Below are 20219 nucleotides of genomic sequence, written 5' to 3'. Positions count from 1 at the left end.
GTTTCTATGTCCTGAGTGTTAAGGCTTGTCGGTCTGGAGTATGCTGCTATTACATTTATGAGTGTTCCCTGCACTGGTAGGGCTATTCCACATGCCTCTAGCGTGACCAGCTCTGGTATGTCTACCTCCATGTGCTTGATGTCCTTCCTTACCAGGACTGCCACTCCTCCAACTTTGTTAGCCTTATCGCTTCTGTGCATTTTGTAGCCTCTTATATTGAACTTCCTCCCCGGAGGGAGGATGGTCTCTGTTAGGAGAGCTACGTGTATTGTGTTCGCTGCTAGGAAGGCTTCGAGTTCATATTTCCTAGACCTGACGCCCTGGCAGTTCCATATTAGAACTCGAAGCTCCTGCGTGTTATTGTTATTATTATTATTATTATTATTATTATTATTATTATTATTATTATCTTCGTTGGGTTCTTCAGCCATCCGGGGTTAGGAGTTCGGAGATTGCATTAGCCAGTTCCCTTAGCCAGGGGTAGGGGAGCATGTTGGCCATCATAACCCCAGTGGTTATGGCTACCGACAGGTTCAGGTTCGGAAAGAAGGTTTTCAGGATTTCTTCTATCCTTTCCCTGAACGCCTTTACTGCCATGTTCCCCGCTGGCTGTTGTGCCTGTAACTGTGTAGTTGGTGAGATTGGTGTGGTGAGAGGTGGGGGCGACGGGGGTGGTGGGATGCCGGCTGACTATCGGCAGGTTCTCTGCGGGGGGTGGAGCTGGCCTGGGGTGGGCCTTCTAGCAGCTCGGGAAGTGCTGGCGTGGACTTAACCTGCCTTTGTTTGTTTTCTTGGGGCTGGGCCTTCTTGTTGTTCTTGTTTGAGGTCTTAGCTCGGACGGTGGTGGGGGCTGGTTGGGCTGAGGGCCCGTGGTTGTGTTTGCCTACCGTCCGTACGGGCTTGAAATTTAAAATGCCTCCGCCTGATGGGCGCTGGTTGTCTGAAGTACCTTGCTTTTGGCCCTTTGTGCCTGACGGGCCTGCGAGACCTGAAGGGTCCTTTGTACCTGATGGGCCTGGGTTCTTTTTTCGTGAAGCGCCTGTGCCTGAGGGGCCTGCTTGGGCCTTAGGGTTGCCACGCTTATTACCCTTTAGCCCTTTGCCTTGATGAGCGGCTTCGTAGTCCTTGCGGCTAGGACAGTCTTTAAAATTGGCCGCGTGTTTTCCCCCGCAGTTAGCGCACTTAGAGTACGCGGGGTCGTTGCCGTGGGGGCAGTCGCGGGACAAGTGGGAGGCGGCGCATCTGCGGCATCTGGGCTCCAGTCGGCACGCCGCCCCTGGATGGCCATGCCTCTGACACACTCCACATTGGGGGCCAGTGGCTGGGGGGGCGGTATGGCTCGACCGACACCAGCATGTTCGCGAGCATCCGCATTTTCCGCAGATTGTCCGCGTCTGGGGTGTCCGCCACTGCAACTAGGAATAGGTTGCCCTTGGCTGGCCTGTTCCCTGCTCGCATCCGCACAACGGAGAATGCGGGGATATCCTGAGCTTTCAATGCAAGCTGGATTTCGTCCGCATTACTTCCGTTAACGGGGGTCCTCACTACGAACCGCTTCATAGTGCTATTGGGCAATATTCTTACAAATGTCATATTTAGCCGTTTTAGCACCTCGATAGCGGTTTCGTAGCTCTCAAAGCTCGTCATGTGCAGCCGAATCGCTAAATGTGCGTCTACTCTCGGCCTAGAGAAATAATATTTTCTCTCTTCATGCGGCAGCTTTTTGAGGAGCTCCGTTTCGAGTGCCTTGATGTTGGTAGTGTAGACCGTAAGGGGTGGGGGGTTGACCCCTTACGGGTGATCTGTTTCTTCTGTTGTGGTGGTGGAGGTGGGCTCTGACGAGTCTGCCTCGTGTGTGGAGTGCTGGGGTTGGGTTGAGCCGATAGATGTTTCGGTGCTACTATCGACTCGGGTACTAGGCTTATTTCTCCCGCCTGCCTGGGCCTTGCGGCTCAGGGGCTGAGTTACTTTTCCTTTCCCCTTTCCCTTCCCCCTCTTCCTCCCTGAAGCCGTCACCCTGGTTTCCCGGCTGGGTGGCTGGGACCTCGGGTTCGGTCACCCCGTGCTGGCTGGGTCCCTCTCCCTCGGAGCTCTCAGATTCGGCCTCCCGGGATGCGCCTGAAAGGTCGATCACCAGTGGGACCTCGTCCGACTCCGAGTCCGAGTTTCCCGCTCGCCCGGGTGGGGGTTGGACTTTAGTTGGCGCCATCCGCCGAGTCCGTTTCGCCCTCTTCTTCCTTCCCTTGTGCGCTGTTGTCTTCGCGCTCGGGTTTGCGGAACTGGGTCCCGCTTTCCCGGCGTCCGACTGGCTGACCACTGGGTTGGGTTTGAGGGTTCGGTTCATGTTAGGGGGAGGATTAGCCTCCATTTTGTTTTCGTGTTGCTCCGCAGCCGCTAGCTCAGTGGAGCCATACGACTGTTCCTTCCCGTGTTCGGGTTCCGGCACATCAGGGGCTAGCCCCGGTTCCCGGTCGCCCGAGCACAACGTCTCGCACTCCAGCTCAGCTTCCAGGCTTCGCCTGCTCTTATTTCGGGGGTCAGCCCTGTGGCTGGCCGACCGATTGGGGAGCGGCTGCACTGGTATGTGCGAGCTGGCTTGTACTGACGGGGTGGTAATTGGAGATGTCGTGGTGGTGGTAGTAGTGGTGGTGGTGGCGCACGCATAGTTGCGCACAGCTTGCCCCGTCAGGTTTATTTGCTGTGAGTCAGGGGTAAAGCCTGCTCCCAGCTCCTGCACATTTCGCTTCCTGCTCTCGGAGCACGCTAGGCGCTGAGTCACCTCCAGCTCCCGCTCGGCCGGGTCATTGACCCGAGCGAGGGCCGGTAGCGACAAGCTATGCGCGCTTGTAGCATTCCACCCTGCAGACATATTCATATTCAATATATTATTATTAAACAATATATTGCCGGTGGGAGTGTTTGGCGGGTGGCGGCGCTGTGATAACTGCGCTTTGCCCTCCGCTGATGTACTGACGGCCGTAGAGTGGTCAGAGTGCCGTAATAACGACAGCTCCTCAACTCTCCGTCATTTCTTGAAGTTCTTGAAGTTTTGTCTGTATGGTTCCAGGCTTGCTGACAAATTGCTCTTTACAAAGCGTGACATTGCTCTTTCTTGAAAAACAAGCCTGGTCCCGTGTGTGTAACTGTTGGGACATACGAAATCGCACTAGTGGACGTGGGATTATCCCTTGTTACGGGGGTCCCTGGGCCACGGAATCCCTATCTAACCCTAGGTACCGAGAGGCGGTAAACGGTTGGGACAGGTAGTGTAGTCTCTCGAAGTTCTCGGTGAAAGGAGAGAGAGAGCGCAGCGAGAGGCACGTACGTGCTTCCACTACGGCAGTCAACTCGTCCTTTTCTAAGTGACAGACAGGGAGCTCCTTATATACTGCACACGACGTAACAGACACGCGCACTGAAGACTGCGCGTCGAGTCTCGAATGATCCACGCTTGCGTGCGTGCGGCTGGCTGGCGCTGAGCGAAGAGAGCGGAGGACATACAACACCTACTTTTTGAAAGTTTAAACCTGTCAAATTACTAATCAAATTCCACAAGATTAATACATTTACTAGGAGGTTTCATCTTGATTTTTGTAAGGGATCCGTGCTGACCTATATAAACAAAAATCTGTCTTAGGTATTAAATAGGAAGTGGTCTTAAAATAATACACCCCCAAATGGTTCTGATTGGGAGGTGAGGAATGATGGCAAAAATATGCATTTATACGAAACCGTCTGAATTACGAAGTAGAAATTTCAAATGATCTAGGTGTTAACTAACAGAAGGTCTGATACAAACTTAACCCCTCAGGGAGTTAAATGGGTGTTAAGATCCGAAAATATATTAATTTCTTCCTCCGAAACGGTTTAACGTACGAAAACAAAATTCCAAATAGCGGTGTATACGTAAATCCAGGATGTGAAATAGGAAATATTTGAATCGTTCCACCCCTACAGTGTTAAATTGGGTTAGCTCCAGAAACTAAATTATTCATCGCTCCATAACCGTTTGACGAATAATGTTGTAATTTTACGAGAAGGTACTTCTTTTATGTCGTAGGTGTAAAATGTCGTATACTTAATAATATTTCTCCCTTGAGTGGTTTAGATGGTGATCGACTCTCCATTCATCCTAAATCGTTTCAGAAGCGAACTTAAAATTGTACATGAAAATGAAATGTCGTATGGCTTTTAGTGCCGGGATATCCCAGGACGGTTTCGGCTCGCCAGGTGCAGGTCTTCCTATTTGACTCCCGTAGGCGACCTGCGCGTCGAAATAATGATGATGATGATGATGATGATGATGATGAAATGATGATGAAGACAAAACATACACCCAGCCCCCAATTAAGGTTAAAATCTTCGATCCGGCCGGGAATCGAACCCGGACCCTCTGAACCGAAAGCAAGTACGCTGACCGTTCATCCAACGAGTCGGGCAATTTGTACATGAAGGATGGCCTTGTATATCCTCGATGTTAATGGAGGTTTCATCTTGATTTTTGTCAGGGATCCGTGCTGCCCTATATAAACAAAAATTCGGAAAATCGGGAGGTTGTGGGTTCGGATCCCACTGGTGTCTGGTCGGCCATTTTTGTTCTGTACCTAACATCTATTCAACACGTACTAAATGTACGTAACACGACATAATAGGCTGAAAGACGGTTTCAATTTTTTTTTCTTTTAACCTTCAACCCCTACAAATAATTTATTCCTCCATTACTGTTCGACGTGCAAACAAAAAATGTCGCCGGTTGGTCACGTCCCAGATGTTAAATGAGATACGGTTTTAAGCATTCCAATTCTTCTATACGGGGCTCAAATGAGTGTTAGATCAGAAAATAAATAATCATTCCCCCAAACCGTTTGACGTACGAACGGAGGGTGTATTTTACCGGCTCAGCTGGCAGTGGAATCTCCAAAATGTAAAATTTTGATTAATAACTTTCAGTTTAAATCCGTAGCGATGCACGGGTGTTTTTATAGTTACTAATAATAAATCATTGCCTATTGGAAGTGTTATTTTCACCTACGAACTCAAAATATTATTTTTGTTTCATTTTATGAGGGTGCAATAGCTTAATGGCATGCATCTATCTACTGTACTTTCTATGTCGTCTGCAGGTTGAATTCTCAAAAAATCACGTGAAACACTTAAAAAAACATGTATCTTATTTGCTATTATGACCTTCATTCGTGTTGGACGGAGCCATAGCTCTATGTGTCCGACTCATTGGCTGAACGGTCAGCGTTCGGTTCAGAGGGTCCCGAGTTCGATTCCCGGCCGGGTCGGGGATTTTAACCTTAATTGGTTAATTCCAATGGCACGGGGGCTGGGTGTATGTGTTGTCTTCATCATCATTTCATCCTCATCACGACGCGCAGGTCCCCTACGGGAGTCAAATAGAAAGACCTGCACCTGGCGAGCCGAACCCGTCCTGGGATATCCTGGCACTAAAAGCCATAGACATTTCATCGCTCTATGTACCTTATATACAGGTTGCTGATGTTTTGAATAAGGTTGCTTGTTTTGATTTTAAATTTTTAACATTTTCATTCCATCACTGTTTTATAAAGCATCACACCTCTTCCTATCCATAATGAAATCTTCCTTATTCTCCTAATCCAATATACCGACTATAAGTGTACTTTAGAAATAATTTGTCTCGTCTGAAGTCAGTATGCTGTTTTAATTTTATGTTTCAGTGAGCACTACGCACATACCTATCGGTAGGATCGTGGGAGGTGAAAAGGCCGACATAAAGGATATTCCATACCAGGTGTGACTTGTTAATATTTACAAGTATTTTGGATGCCTGTATTGAATTTAAGGATTTATGCTAAGGCGTCTTTGAGTAATCGTTCTGTATCTGGTATTCAAAATCAAATTCATGTTATCGTATGGTATTCCGCATAGTGGAGAGCGTGACATTCCGCTGTAACTGGGGTTCGATTCTTGACATTCCTCCTTTTGCAGTTTGAATTGTATTTACTAACTTGTTTTTACTCCAGTGTCATTTAAGATCACACATTCTTTGTATTTTACACAGATGAAATTCAGGAGGAAAACTGGAGCTAATATTCGTTTATAGGAAGAGGAATTAGGGGATGGTACAATTAACGGACCGATATCTTCGATACATTTTGAATTTATTTGAAATAATTAAGAAATGTCTAGATAAACAACTAACAGGGGATCTGGGAGAAATTGCTAAATGCTGATCTGTTGTTATTGATTGATTGATCGATTAATTGACTGTCAATATACAGGGTTAGCCAAAATAGTGTATGCACAGTTCAACAAATGGTATGTGTATATTGTTGTTGATTGTATTTATCTTTACAATATGTGGTATGGCGTTTTCTCAATACATATGACTACCTGCATGACTAAGATCATATGCTCTTCCCCCAGTATGATTCATGCTTCACATGAACATACTTGCAACTTGATGACAAATTTGTGTTCATACGTTTTAAACCTCCATACCTCTCGTTTTTTACCAACTTATTTATTTATTAATGTTAATCCTACCTTGAACATGATCCTAATTCAAGTAGCTCTTCAATCTGGAAGAGCGTAAGTTCACCCTCGGTGTATGTCCATGTCACAAATTTAACGAAGACAATTTTTTGTGATTTCTTGGCACGTATGCTGACCCGGTTAGTTCCTAATTTTCGTATTCGCTAGCATCACTTGGACAAGTTGACCGCGTCATCGACAACATTGACACTCATTCGTAGCGATGATGTAACCTTTCGCCGCTACCTTCCGTTTGTTCGGTTATTCTTCTTATTTTATTATTTAATCTTACGTGGTGTAGGTAGTGTGTAATAGTGCTGCGTCTTACATCCACCTATACAGAAAACCTGCGCTTCTTTCGTAGCTTCTGAGGAATATTTGTGGCTTATTTTGGGTGCTGAGTTTGTGTTAGTGTTGTCCAAAGAATATAATCTCGTTTGATAGTGTTTTAGTCTAATATTTATTATCAATTATTGCAGTAAGTGTCAGCCACCTTGTTAACTGCTACAATAGTTCCATAAATAACACTACGTAGATAGCCACTCGTTATGTCTGGCTAACATCTTTGTCCTCACTTTCACCCATTCCGTTTCTTTTGTCTTTGCTACCATACAAACTATGATGAAGATTGGCACTCTTTGAGGTCCAGGCTCCTCGTCACCATCAGCATCCACAGACTCATATTCTCGGATATCTTCACGAGCTGAGTTTTCGGTTCCAAAACCCCGACCTTTTCTTTTCTTCGCTTTCTCCTTCAAACGTGCAATGCCCTGATCTCCCTCATCATCAACCTGAAATTCTTCAGCATTATCAATGTCTAACACATCTGCCATGTCTGAGAATGTTCGATCTTATATTTGTTTACAGAGCTCTCACATAAGTCATTAACGTTTCAAACTCACGGAACAACTTTCACTATCCATGTTAAGGAGAGGTTGTCGACAGTGATTCTTGCTATTCATGATATTCAGCACGTGCAAAAATTGAAAACTGCACTAGCGTTATTTCAGATGAAAGTAAAACCAATAATCTCATATGACTTCATTTAATATGGGAACATCTCACTAAATCAAATTTGAAACACATCGAGAAGCTTAAGGCTACTTTTCTGAAAAGGGTGCCTTGTGTTTCTAAGTTGACACCATCCAGACTGGTCTACGAATTATATCGAGAACCAATGTTCTTAGAAGACCTGAGATTCAGCCTGACACTACCTTCAACGACGCCTTATCAGGAACTAGTGCAAGAGGATTATTGAAAAAAAAAGCAGAGATTTGGATTGACTTTTACTCTACTGACGCTATGATTAGCAGAGAATGGTCAGTTTCCAACTAAGAGTTACGTCATCTTGTTACTAGATTTGCGGTACATGGTTTTCACCATAAAGTTCGCCGCACAACCAAGTATCATGCACCTACCGTGAACTGTGTATGCTCTCCCTGCGATAATACTTGGGATCGTTACCATCTCGATAAGTGCCAGAAGAGGAAATCTTTGAAAGAATTATGCGACTAGTTATTTATTCCTTATTTATTGTAACATATGGCCATTGGCTGCAATGAATTCTATTAGTAGATTGGCACTCTGTTTAGCATTCTTAGCGTTGCCTAGGTCACGCAGCCGGCCCCTATTGTCAGCCATCTTTAAGATGAGTAAAGTGAGGCTTCTGCACTGAACAGCATATTACCTCCATGTTAGGATAGGCCTAGTTGATATGGGGAAGGACACGGGAACCCACCTCATTACCCTTCCCAAGACAACCTAATGGCTTTGCCCAATTCTAAATGTTTGTACCTACTAGTAAATATAATTCCGGAGTTTCAAGTACACCAATCGGATCTCGGGGGGGGGGGGGGCAGGGTTGAGAGAAGCCTCGAATCAAAGATGTTCGCTTCGCAGAGAGATATTATGTGGAACCTGGAATGTGAGGGGTTTACTACAGACTGGCAAACTAACAATTGTTGAAAGAGAAATGACACTATATGGCGTGAAGATCTTGGGACTGTGTGAGACACACTGGGAAGGTGCTGGGCATTTCACCACTACCAATGGTAACACAGTATATTTCTCCGGACATAATCATCAAAGTCGAAATGGTGTAGCAGTCGTCGTTCCACAGAAGTTATGTAGTGCAGTCATTGGATACTATCCAGTTAATGATAGAATTATTTCCATCAAGATAAATTCAACACCTTGTAAATTAAATATTGTAAGGTGTATGCACCAACATCTGCTTCCCCTGAAGATGAGATAGACGAATTCTACAGTCAATTAGAATGCTTTATTTGATAACATCCCTCAAAGAGAAGTTCTCATCATTCAAGGTGACTTCAATGCTAAGATTGGTGACACGTCATCCGATAACCATCTTAGTGTACATGTTGGTCCATATGGGCTTGGGACTAGAAATGATAGAGGAGAGAGTCTTCTGCAATTCTGTACAGATAGGGAAATGGTTGTTACCAATACACTCTTTCAACATCACCCCCGCCGCCGATATACGTGGATATCTCCTGGAGACAGGGTACGAAATCAAATTGATTTTATCCTGATCAGAAGGCTTTGGAAGTCATCTGTTTTAAACATCAAAAGTTACCCTGGTGCTGAATATGGTTCAGACCATATCCTCGTCATCATGAGAATGCGACTAAAACTCAAAACAGCAACAAAGGTACGCGAAATGAAATTTGATGATAGAGCTCTATGTAGCTTCGGCGAGGCTATTCGTCCCAAACTACAGTCATTAGGAATAAATCCCACTGACACTGCAGATTCGGTACGGAACAACTTGAATACTGCTGTGAGTAGTGAAAGCAAGGAAATACATGGGCAGAATTCATTTCCTAGGAAGCCATGGTTAAGCGCCGAAACGTTGAGCCTAATAGAGGAAATGAAACAGCTAAAAGGAAACAATTATGAAACTGATGAATATTTAAATATGCACGCATCACTATCTCGGAAAATTCAAAAGCAGTGCAGACTTGATAAGGCAAACCAGATTCATGAAATCTGTGAAGAGATTGAACTGCATAAGCAGCACTGTCAAAACTCGTGATCTCTTTATGAAGGTAAAGAAAATTACCCGCGACTTCAAGTCCCGTCCATGGGTTGTGGAAGATGAAGATCGTACCCTCATTGTACGGAAACAACTGCCCATTGAAAGGTGGAAAAGATACTGTGAAAATCTATATGCAGATGCGACCACCAGAAATGTTTGCAAAAAGTACAACCCTAATCAATCTAACTCTGAACCAGAGCCTTCAATATTGAGGAGTGAAGTAGAAGATGCAATAAAACACCTGAAGAATCATTAAGCACGAGGAAGTGATGGCATCACTGGGAAAATGATTAAGAAAATGGGAGAAGAAGGGGTACGTTTAATGCACTTCATCTGTAACAAGATATGGGACAGTGCTGTATGGCCACAAGACTGGCTCATTTCCATCTTCATTCCACTTCACAAAAAAAGGATCAACAAGGAACTGCGGGAATTATCGAACCATCTCACTAATATCACATGCAAGTAAAATATTATCGCATATCATAAATGAACGTTTGAAACCTTACATTAGATATCACTCCCGTCAGGACAGGCTGGTTTGTCAAGGGAAGAGGAACTAGAGAACAGATTCTAATTATACGTCAGTTGGTTGAAAAGGCACATGAATTCAACATTCCTGTAGTCACGTCCTAGTTCGTGAACCATGGTCAACGGCTGAGTGGCCTAGTAAGTGGTCCTGAGAGTCGGGATACCGGTTGCTATGGAATGGGAGTGGGCATCTCTGACATATTCTGAGTTATGGCCCTCCTTGTGTTCAGGCGGCCAGGACCATAAAATTCACCGGTGGTCCATAACCCGTTAGAGGAGAGATCCTCACTTAGACTATGTGCAAGTAGGGTAGCATCCTGCTTCATGAATTTACCGAGCTCAGAACATTTTAAGCAAGCCTCGGACCTATGGGAGTAACGGAGTCCCACACCCATTTGACAGGCGAAGGACTCCTTGGAAACAACTAAGTGAACGAAATGGAATTCGATGGGGAGCTATCAATATTAATGGGGCTAATGGAAGAAAGAAAGTAGAACTGGCTGAGTCAGCAAAGAGGATGCATCTGGATGTGCTAGGAGTAAGTGATATTCGGGTAAGGGGAGATAACGAGGAAGAGATAGGAGAATATAAAGTGTACTTGGCGGGTGTTAGAAAGGGAAGGCCAGAGTCTGGAATACCATTAAACGCAACATAGTTTCTGTTAGGCACGTAAATGAGCGAATGATGTGGGTAGATTTGTCAGTTGGAGGAATTAGGACTAAAATTGTGCCCGTGTATTCACCATGTGAGGGTGCAGATGAGGATGAAGTTGACAAGTTTTATGAGGCATTGAGTGACATCGTGGTCAGGGTAAACAGGAAGGATACAATAGTGCTAATGGGCGATTTCAATGCGAGATTTGGGAATAGAACTGAAGGATACGAAAAGGTGATCGGTAAATGTGGGGAAGATATGGAAGCTAATGGAAATGGGAAGTGTTTGCTGGACTTCTGTGCTAGTGTGGGTTTAGCAGTTGCGAATACATTCTTCAAGAATAAGGCTATTCACCGCTATACATGGGAGGCTAGGGGTACCAGATCCATAATAGAATATATTGTAGCCGACTTGGAATTCAGGATATCTGTTAGGAATGTACGAGTTTTCCGGGGATTTTTCGATGATACAGACCACTATCTGATCTGTAGTGAACTAAGTATCTCTAGGCCAAGGGTAGAGAAAGTGAAATCTGTCTGCAAACGAATAAGTGTAGAAAATCTCCAGGACGAGTAACTTAGACAGAAGTACATGGATATTATTAGTGAGAAATTTCGAACAGTAGACAGTAAGCAGGTTCAGGATATACAGTAGAAAGTGCATGGGTGGTATACAGGGATGCTGTAGTAGAAACAGCAAGGGAATGCCTAGGAACAACTGTATGTAAAGATGGGAAAAGGTGTACATCTTGGTGGAATGATGAAGAGAAACCAGCTAGTAAACGTAAAATGAAGGCTTATCAGAAATGGCTCCAAACAAGGGCCGAGGCAGACAGGGATTTGTACGTAGATGAAAGAAACAGAGCGAAACAAATAGTTGTAGAATCCAAAAAGAAGTCATAGGAAGATTTTGGTAATAACCTGGAAAGGCTAGGTCAAGAAGGAGGGAAACCTTTCTGGACAGTAATAAAGAATCTTAGGAAGGGAGGGAAAAAGGACATGAACAGTGTTTTGAGTAAATCAGGTGAACTCATAATAGATCCCAGGGAATCACTGGAGAGGTGGAGGGAATATTTTGAACATCTTCTCAACGTAAAAGGAAATCATCCTGGTGGTGTTGCGAACAGCCAAGCTCATGGGGAGGAGGAAAATGATGTTGGTGAGATTAAGCTTGAGGAAGTGGAAAGGATGGTAAATAAACTCCATTGTCATAAAGCAGCAGGAATAGATGAAATTAGACCTGAAATGGTGAAGTATAGTGGGATGGCAGGGATGAAATGGCTTCATAGAGTAGTAAGATTAGCATGGAGTGTTGGTAAGGTACCTTCAGATTGGACAAAAGCAGTAATTGCAAATATCTATAAGCAAGGGAACAGGAAGGATTGCAACAACTATCGAGGTATCTCATTGATTAGTATACCAGGCGAAGTATTCAGTGGCATCTTGGAAAGGAGGGTGCAATCAGTCGTTGAGAGGAAGTTGGATGAAAACCAGTGTGGTTTCAGACCACAGAGAGGCTGTCAGGATCAGATTTTCAGTATGCGCCAGGTAATTGAAAAATGCTACGAGAGGAATAGGCAGTTGTGTTTATGTTTCGTAGATCTAGAGAAAGCATATGACAGGGTACCGAGGGAAAAGATGGTCGCTATACTGGGGGACTATGGAATTAAAGGTAGATTATTAAAATCAATCAAAGGCATTTATGTTGACAATTGGGCTTCAGTGAGAATTGATGATAGAATGAGTTCTTGGTTTACGGTACTTTCAGGGGTTAGACAAGGCTGTAATCTTTCACCTTTGCTGTTCGTAGTTTACATAGATCATCTGCTGAAAGGTAAAAAATGGCAGGGAGGGATTCAGTTAGGTGGAAATGTAGTAAGCAGTCTGGCCTATGCTGACGACTTGGTCTTAATGGCAGATTGTGCCGAAAGCCTGCAGTCTAATAACTTGGAACTTGAAAATAGGTGCAATGAGTATGGTATGAAAATTAGCTTCTCGAAGACTAAATTGATGCCAGTAGGTAAGAAATTCAACGGAATTGAATGTCAGATTGGTGATACAAAGCTAGAACAGGTCGATAATTTCAAGTATTTAGGTTGTGTGTTCTCCCAGGATGGTAATATAGTAAGTGAGATTGAATCAAGGTGTAATGCAGTGAGCTCGCAGTTGCGATCAACAGTATTCTGTAAGAAGGAAGTCAGCTCCCAGACGAAACTATCTTTACATCGGTCTGTTTTCAGACCAACTTTGCTTTACGGGAGCGAAAGCTGGGTGGATTCAGGATATCTTATTCATAAGTTAGAAGTAACCGGCATGAAAGTAGCAAGGATGATTGCTGGTACAAACAGGTGATAACAATGGCAGGAGGGTGCTCGGAATGAGGAGATAAAGGCTAATTTAGGAATGAACTCGATGGATGAAGCTGTACGCATAAACCGGCTTCGGTGGTGGGGTCATGTGAGGCGAATGGAGGAGGATAGTTTACCAAGGAGGATAATGGACTCTGTTATGGAGGGTAAGAGAAGTAGAGGTAGACCAAGACGACGATGGTTAGACTCAGTTTCTAACGATTTAAAGATAAGAGGTATAGAACTAAATGAGGCCACAACACTAGTTGCAAATCGAGGATTGTGTCAACGTTTAGTAAATTCACAGAGGCTTGTAGACTGAACGCTGAAAGGCATAACAGTCTATAATGATAATGTATGTATGTATGTATGTATGTATGTATGTATGTATGTATGTATGTATGTATGTATGTATGTATTGTTTCTGTGCTTCATTGACTATCAAAAGGCCTTCGATTGTGTTTTGTGGCCGACGTTGTGGTGTGTTCTAGAGGAAATGGGAATTCCATATCATCTCATTTCACTTATAAAAGGCTTATACGATAACAACTTGGCCAAAGTCAGAGTTGATAGTGATCTATCATCAAGTTTCAAAGTCCCCAAAGGTGTGAGTAAAGGATGAATCTTATCACTTCAATTGTTTAACATCTATGGTGAATATATCATGAGGCATGCCCTCAATAGTTGGGAAGGAGGATTGTCGATTGGTGGGAAGGGAATTAATAAACTCCGTTTTGCAGACGACACCACACTTGTAGCCAGCATTGTACAGGTACTTGTCGAGATAATGGATCGTGTACAACAGCAAAGTCACAAACTTGGCACGGAAATTAAATGGAACAAGACAAAACTAATGATTGTCAACAAAGGTGCAGAGATTCAGCTGTCACAGCAACTTAACAATCTCCAAAGAGTCTGCCAGTTTCCTTATCTTGGTTCAATAATCGAGGATAAAAGTAGCTGCGAAAAAGAAATCAAACGTCCCATAATTCTAGGACGTACAGCTATGGCAAAATTAAAGAAGATCTGGCAAGATAGAGCAATATCTATGAATAGGAAGAAAAGATTAGTCCATTAGCTCGTGTTCTCGATCTTCCTGTATGGATACGAACCTTGGGCCTTAAAAACTAAAGACAGGAACCGAATCAACGCCTTTGAAATACGGTGTTGGAAAAGGATGTTGCGAATACCGCGGACAGCCAGGCGAACAAATGATGCCTCTTCAGTGACACCTAGGCTATCTATGACAGCTGTTGCTGGAGCTGTAGAGGATCAAACCCGCCTTCGAGCTGAATACCCAACATAACATCCTGGAAATTGGAATACAAGAAATTTATGCCAAGTTGTGTACCAGAGAATCCTGCAATTATTTTGTCACATTATAAGAAGAGAGGATGACAACCTGGAAATATTAATTGTCCAAGGAAAAGTTTCTGTCACAAGGACACGAGGACGGGTCGCAAAAAGATGGGTTGATCAAGTAAGAGAGATCATGGACTTACCATGGAGAGTTACTGTCCGGAAAACGCAAGTACGTACAGAATGGTATCAGCTTATAAAAGAAACAACAAAGTCCTTGTGTCACGATACTCAGTCATGAGTGGAACGACTGGAGAGAGAGAGAGAGAGAGAGAGAGAGAGAGAGAGAGAGAGAGAGAGAATTATTTATTGAATGTTATTGCTAATATTCCTACAAGAATTTTTTTTTTCGTATTTTTTCATTCTGTTACCAGAATGTAGTAACTTAATTGTTAGTTTCCCAGCGCTATTTTTCGTCTTCCCCCTATCTCTCTTTCTCTCTACATAATGCTAGGAGGAGACCTACTAGCTTGTATTCAGCCATCAGAAGGTCAACCACTCGCCATCGCAAACCTGTGCTCTCGTTGCAGCTTTGAGCTACGCCTACATGTAAAGAAGCAGCTAGCATAAACTTCAGTCGTCGCCTGTGGGGCAGAGATGTTCATGTTCAACGCAGAAACGTATCAGATGGCAGTTTGGACTCGGCATTTAACAAGAGAAGTGTACAACATGTAGTAACCCAGCACTGTAGTAACTGAGCACTGACCCCACATTGCAGGAGGCCATAGCCCTTAAGGGACCAAGAAGGCTCTTTATTTATTTTAAGCGACACTCATTCTACTTTTATACTACGGAGGTTGGTTGTTGTATTTAATGTCTACGGGTGATTAAATGAACACACCTTGTTTTTCCAACTGAGATTAATATTCTAAGAGTTGTAAGACATTTTCTGGAGGTTTCTGTGCTGTGTAGCTCTTCTTCTTCTTTGTCGTTAAGGCCTACCGAAGACCACGGAGCTCGTATCTACTCTTCGGTAAATGTGTTGCTTTCTTCTTCTTCCAGTACTCCTTCATTTGCCGACTACGAGCCAGCTTTCTCTCCTCTGTCCACTTAGTTCCTGTAGTCTTCTTACTTCTAAGGAACGTTGGCTTGACAGAACAGTAGTCAGTCATGTGTTTGTTCCAGTGGGATATCTAGTTCCATATCCGACTTAAGTGACGTGATACATTTTTTCTTAGAAGCCTTGCCCCTTCCTGTTACTGTGAATATCCTGTTGGTGAGTCTTTTGGAATCCAGACGGGCCAAGTGTCCATAAAAGGTCAGGCGCCTTTTAGTTCTAGACGTGACGATGTCCTAGTGTTCATACAGTTCATCATTATGGCGGGTTCTGTAAATGCCTCCTTCCTCTCTGATTGGTCCTAATATCCTCCTGAGGATCTTCCTCTCTTTTAACTCCAGCTTTCTGAGTGAGCCCTTCCTGGCCATTACAAGGCACTTGGAAATATACAAAACAGATGGTTTGACGACCGAGTTATAGTGTCTGAATTTGAGGTTCTTGGAGAGACACTACGACACGAGTGATAAGCCTTTTCAAACTTTGTACATCTGGCACCTATGGCTAGGTTCTCGCTCTGATTCGCAGAGATCCATTCTCCCAAGTACTTAACTGCAGGTAGTTTTCGTATGGTAGCGTCTGTGAGAGGAATTGTAGAAGGGGCCTCCTTGATATTGGTCATAAATTCAGTCTTCTGGATGCTGATTTTCAGACCAGTCTTAACTGCTACACAATAAAGACTCTGTAAGTTGTAGGTAGCCTCCTCTATATTGTTTGCCAGTAGAATGAGGTCATCGGCAAAGGATAGGCACGGAACAATTAGGTTGTCTCTCTTGTACCCAAGCATCAGTCCAGCTCCCGGTGGTAGAATCGTTCTCCATTCCCTAATGATCTTTTCCAGGACACAGCTGAAGGGAATGCAGGAGAGACCATCACCCTGTCTAACTCCTGTTCTGATTGGCAAGCTTTCGAATAGTTCACCTCTGAACCTGACCTTGGACGTCGTGTTCCTCAGGGTGGCTTGAACTAATCGTAGGGTCTTCCCATCCAGACCAAGTTCCCATAGTATGGAGAAAAGGGTGTCTCTGTCCACGGAATCATAAGCTTTCTGAAAATCTACTAAGGCCACCACTCAGGGATGTCCACCTCGGCTTTTGTAATTGATAACTTTCTTAGGATTGTGCATGTGTTCTGGACAAGATCTAGTCTTACGAAATCCAGCTTGGTATTCACCTAACTGTGAGTCTAGCTGTGTAGTGACTCTATTGAGCAGGGCTACAAAGAGGATCTTGTAGGTAATTTGTAACAAGGAAATACCTCTATAATTGTTGAGGTCTGTGCTTTGTAGTTATTTGAATAATTAATTCTCCTACATTTATTTCGGCATTAAAATCTTATCCTTATTCTTTATGTTTCAGGTTGCTTATCTCTACCACGGAGTTCTCATGTGTGGTGCCTCGATCATTGATAAGGAGTGGGTGCTGACCGCGGCACACTGTGTAGAAGAGTAAGTCGATTGAAAAGTTATTTCATTGCTAACTAACGTATAGTTAGACTAAGTTTCTAACGTTCATAGATAATATTCATACAGTGTTACTGAATGGCAGTGTAGCTGATTACATCAGGCAATCTCTACAAGTACTTGAAATTTACACATAGTGCCCCAGCACAATCAGTTCTGAGAGAGGTGTTGTTTAAATCTTGTAAATGTGAATTTTCATATAAACAGGGTACTATTGTTAAGAAATACAATTCTTGTCCTCTAATTTTCCCAGAAGATCTACATGAATCATGTCAGAAATATGGATTAGACATTAACTAAGAACACCAAAAGTATGGTAATAAGTTTATAAGGACGAAAAATACTTGGTCAGCAGACAATAGAGAAAACCTCGAGTTTAAATATCTAAGAATAAGGTTAATAAATCACTACAATCACTACTGATCTGCATTTAGGGCAGTCGCCCAGGTGGCAGATTTCCTATCTGTTGTTTCCTAGCATTTTCTTAAATGATTGCAAAGAAATGGGAAAATTATTGAACATTTCCTTTGGTAAGTTATTCCAATCCCTAACTCCCCTTCCTATAAAGGAATATTTGCCCCAATTTGTCCTCTTCAATTCCAACTTTATCTTCATACCATGATATTCCCTACTTTTAAAGACATTACTCAAACTTATTTTTATACTTATGTCATTCCACGCTATCTCTCCACTGACAGCTCGGAACATACCAGTTAATCGAGCAGCTCGTCTCGTTTCCCCCAAGTCTTCCCAGCCCAAACTTTGCAACTTTTTTGTAACGCTACTCTTTTGTAGGAAATCACCCTTAACGAATCGAACTGCTTTACTTTGGATTTTTTCCAGTTCTTGAATCAAGCAATCCTGGTGAGGGTCGCATACACTGGAACAATATTCTAGTTGGGGTCTTACCAGAGACTTATGTGCCCTATCCTTTACATCCTTACTACAACCCCTAAAAAACCTCATAACCATGTGTAAAGAACTGTACCCTTTATTAACAATCGTATTTATAGCATGCGATTACCCCAATGAAGGTCGTTTCTTATATTAACACCTAGGCGCTTACAATGATCACCAAAAGGAACTTTCACCCCATCAACGCAGTAATTAAAACTGAGAGGACTTTTCCTATTTGTGAAACTCACAACCTGACTGAGGTCACCCTGCAGCACTCACAATCTTGTAACTTACACTGACTGACAGAGCAAATGCAACACCAAGAAGGAGTGGTTCGAAAGGGATGAAAGTTGGGGAAAAAACAGAGACGGCACGGACGAATAATTGATGTTTATTTCAAACCGATATGCAGGTTACACAATGCGCACGGCATCGACTCAGTAGGATGTAGGACCACCGCGAGCGGCGATGCACGCAGAAACACGTCGAGGTACAGAGTCAATAAGAGTGCGGATGGTGTCCTGAGGGATGGTTCTCCATTCTCTGTCAACCATTTGCCACAGTTGGTCGTCCGTACGAGGCTGGGGCAGAGTTTGCAAACGGCGTCCAATGAGATCCCACACGTGTTCGATTGGTGAGAGATCCGGAGAGTACGCTGGCCACGGAAACATCTGTACACCTCGTAGAGCCTGTTGGGAGATGCGAGCAGTGTGTGGGCGGGCATTATCCTGCTGAAACAGAGCATTGGGCAGCCCCTGAAGGTACGGGAGTGCCACCGGCCGCAGCACATGCTGCACGTAGCGGTGGGCATTTAACGTGCCTTGAATACGCACTAGAGGTGACGTGGAATCATACGCAATAGCGCCCCAAACCATGATGCCACGTTGTCTAGCGGTAGGGCGCTCCACAGTTACTGACGGATTTGACCTTTCTCCACGCCGACGCCACACGCGTCTGCGGTGACTATCACTGACAGAACAGAAGCGTGACTCATCGGAGAACACGACGTTCTCCCATTCCCTCATCCAAGTCGCTCTAGCCCGGCACCATGCTAGGCGTGCACGTCTATGCTGTGGAGTCAATGGTAGTCTTCTGAGCGGACGCCGGGAGTGCAGGCCTCCTTCAACCAATCGACGGGAAATTGTTCTGGTCGATATTGGAACAGCCAGGGTGTCTTGCACATGCTGGAGAATGGCGGTTGACGTGGCGTGCGGGGCTGCCACCGCTTGGCGGCGGATGCGCCGATCCTCGCGTGCTGACGTCACTCGGGCTGCGCCTGGACCCCTCGCATGTGCCACATGTCCCTGCGCCAACCATCTTCGCCACAGGCGCTGCACCGTGGACACATCCCTATGGGTATCGGCTGCGATTTGACGAAGCGACCAACCTGCCCTTCTCAGCCCGATCACCATACCCCTCGTAAAGTCGTTTGTCTGCTGGAAATGCCTCCGTTGACGGCGGCCTGGCATTCTTAGCTATACACGTGTCCTGTGGCACACGACAACACGTTCTACAATGACTGTCGGCTGAGAAATCACGGTACGAAGTGGGCCATTCGCCAACGCCGTGTCCCATTTATCGTTCGCTACGTGCGCAGCACAGCGGCGCATTTCACATCATGAGCATACCTCAGTGACGTCAGTCTACCCTGCAATTGGCAAAAAGTTCTGACCACTCCTTCTTGGTGTTGCATTTGCTCTGTCAGTCAGTGTATTTATTACTCTGTACAGGATAACATCATCTGCAAACAGTCTTATCTCTGATTCCACTTCTTTATAAATATCATTGATATATATATATAAGAAAACATAAAGGTCCAATAATTCTGCCTTGAGGAACTCCCCTCTTAATTATTACAGGGTCAGATAAAGGTTCGCCTACTATAATTTTCTGAGTTCTATTTTCTAGAAATGGAGCCACCCACCCATTCAGTCACTATTTTTTCTAGTCCAATAGCACCCTATTTCCAGTAGTCTTCCATGATCTACCCTGTCAAATGCCTTAGATAGGTCCATCGCAATACAGTCCATTCGACCTCCTGAATCCAAGATATCTGCTGTATCTTGCTGAAATCCTACAAGCTGAGCTTCAGTAGAATAACCTTTCCTAAACCCAAACTGCCTTCTTTCAAACCAGTTATTAATTTCGCAAACATGTCTGATATAATCAGAAAGAATGCTTTCCCAAAGCCTACATACAATGCATGTCAAACTGACTGGCCTGTAATTTTCAGCTTTATGTCTATCACCCTTTCCTTTATATACAGGGGCTACTATAGCAACTCTCCATTCATTTGGTGGAGCTCCTTCAACCAAACAATAATCAAATAAGTATT

At 44.1% G+C, this 20219-nt stretch overlaps 1 protein-coding gene across 4 annotated transcripts in view; it reads left to right on the top strand.

Annotated features, from left to right (window-relative positions):
- The window catches only part of LOC136867376 (trypsin-1), a 286922-nt gene that overhangs the window by 201134 nt on the left and 65569 nt on the right, over positions 1 to 20219 (top strand). For all 4 annotated transcript variants that reach the window (XM_067144554.2, XM_067144557.2, XM_067144553.2 and 1 more), the window contains one exon: positions 16884 to 16972. In XM_067144554.2, coding sequence (XP_067000655.2) covers positions 16884 to 16972 — 89 coding nt within the window. The remainder of the gene's footprint in view (positions 1 to 16883; positions 16973 to 20219) is intronic.

This window comes from Anabrus simplex, chromosome 3 (assembly GCF_040414725.1).
Source record: "Anabrus simplex isolate iqAnaSimp1 chromosome 3, ASM4041472v1, whole genome shotgun sequence".
Taxonomy (NCBI): domain Eukaryota; kingdom Metazoa; phylum Arthropoda; class Insecta; order Orthoptera; family Tettigoniidae; genus Anabrus; species Anabrus simplex.
This window is presented reverse-complemented; position numbering and strand designations above follow the sequence as displayed.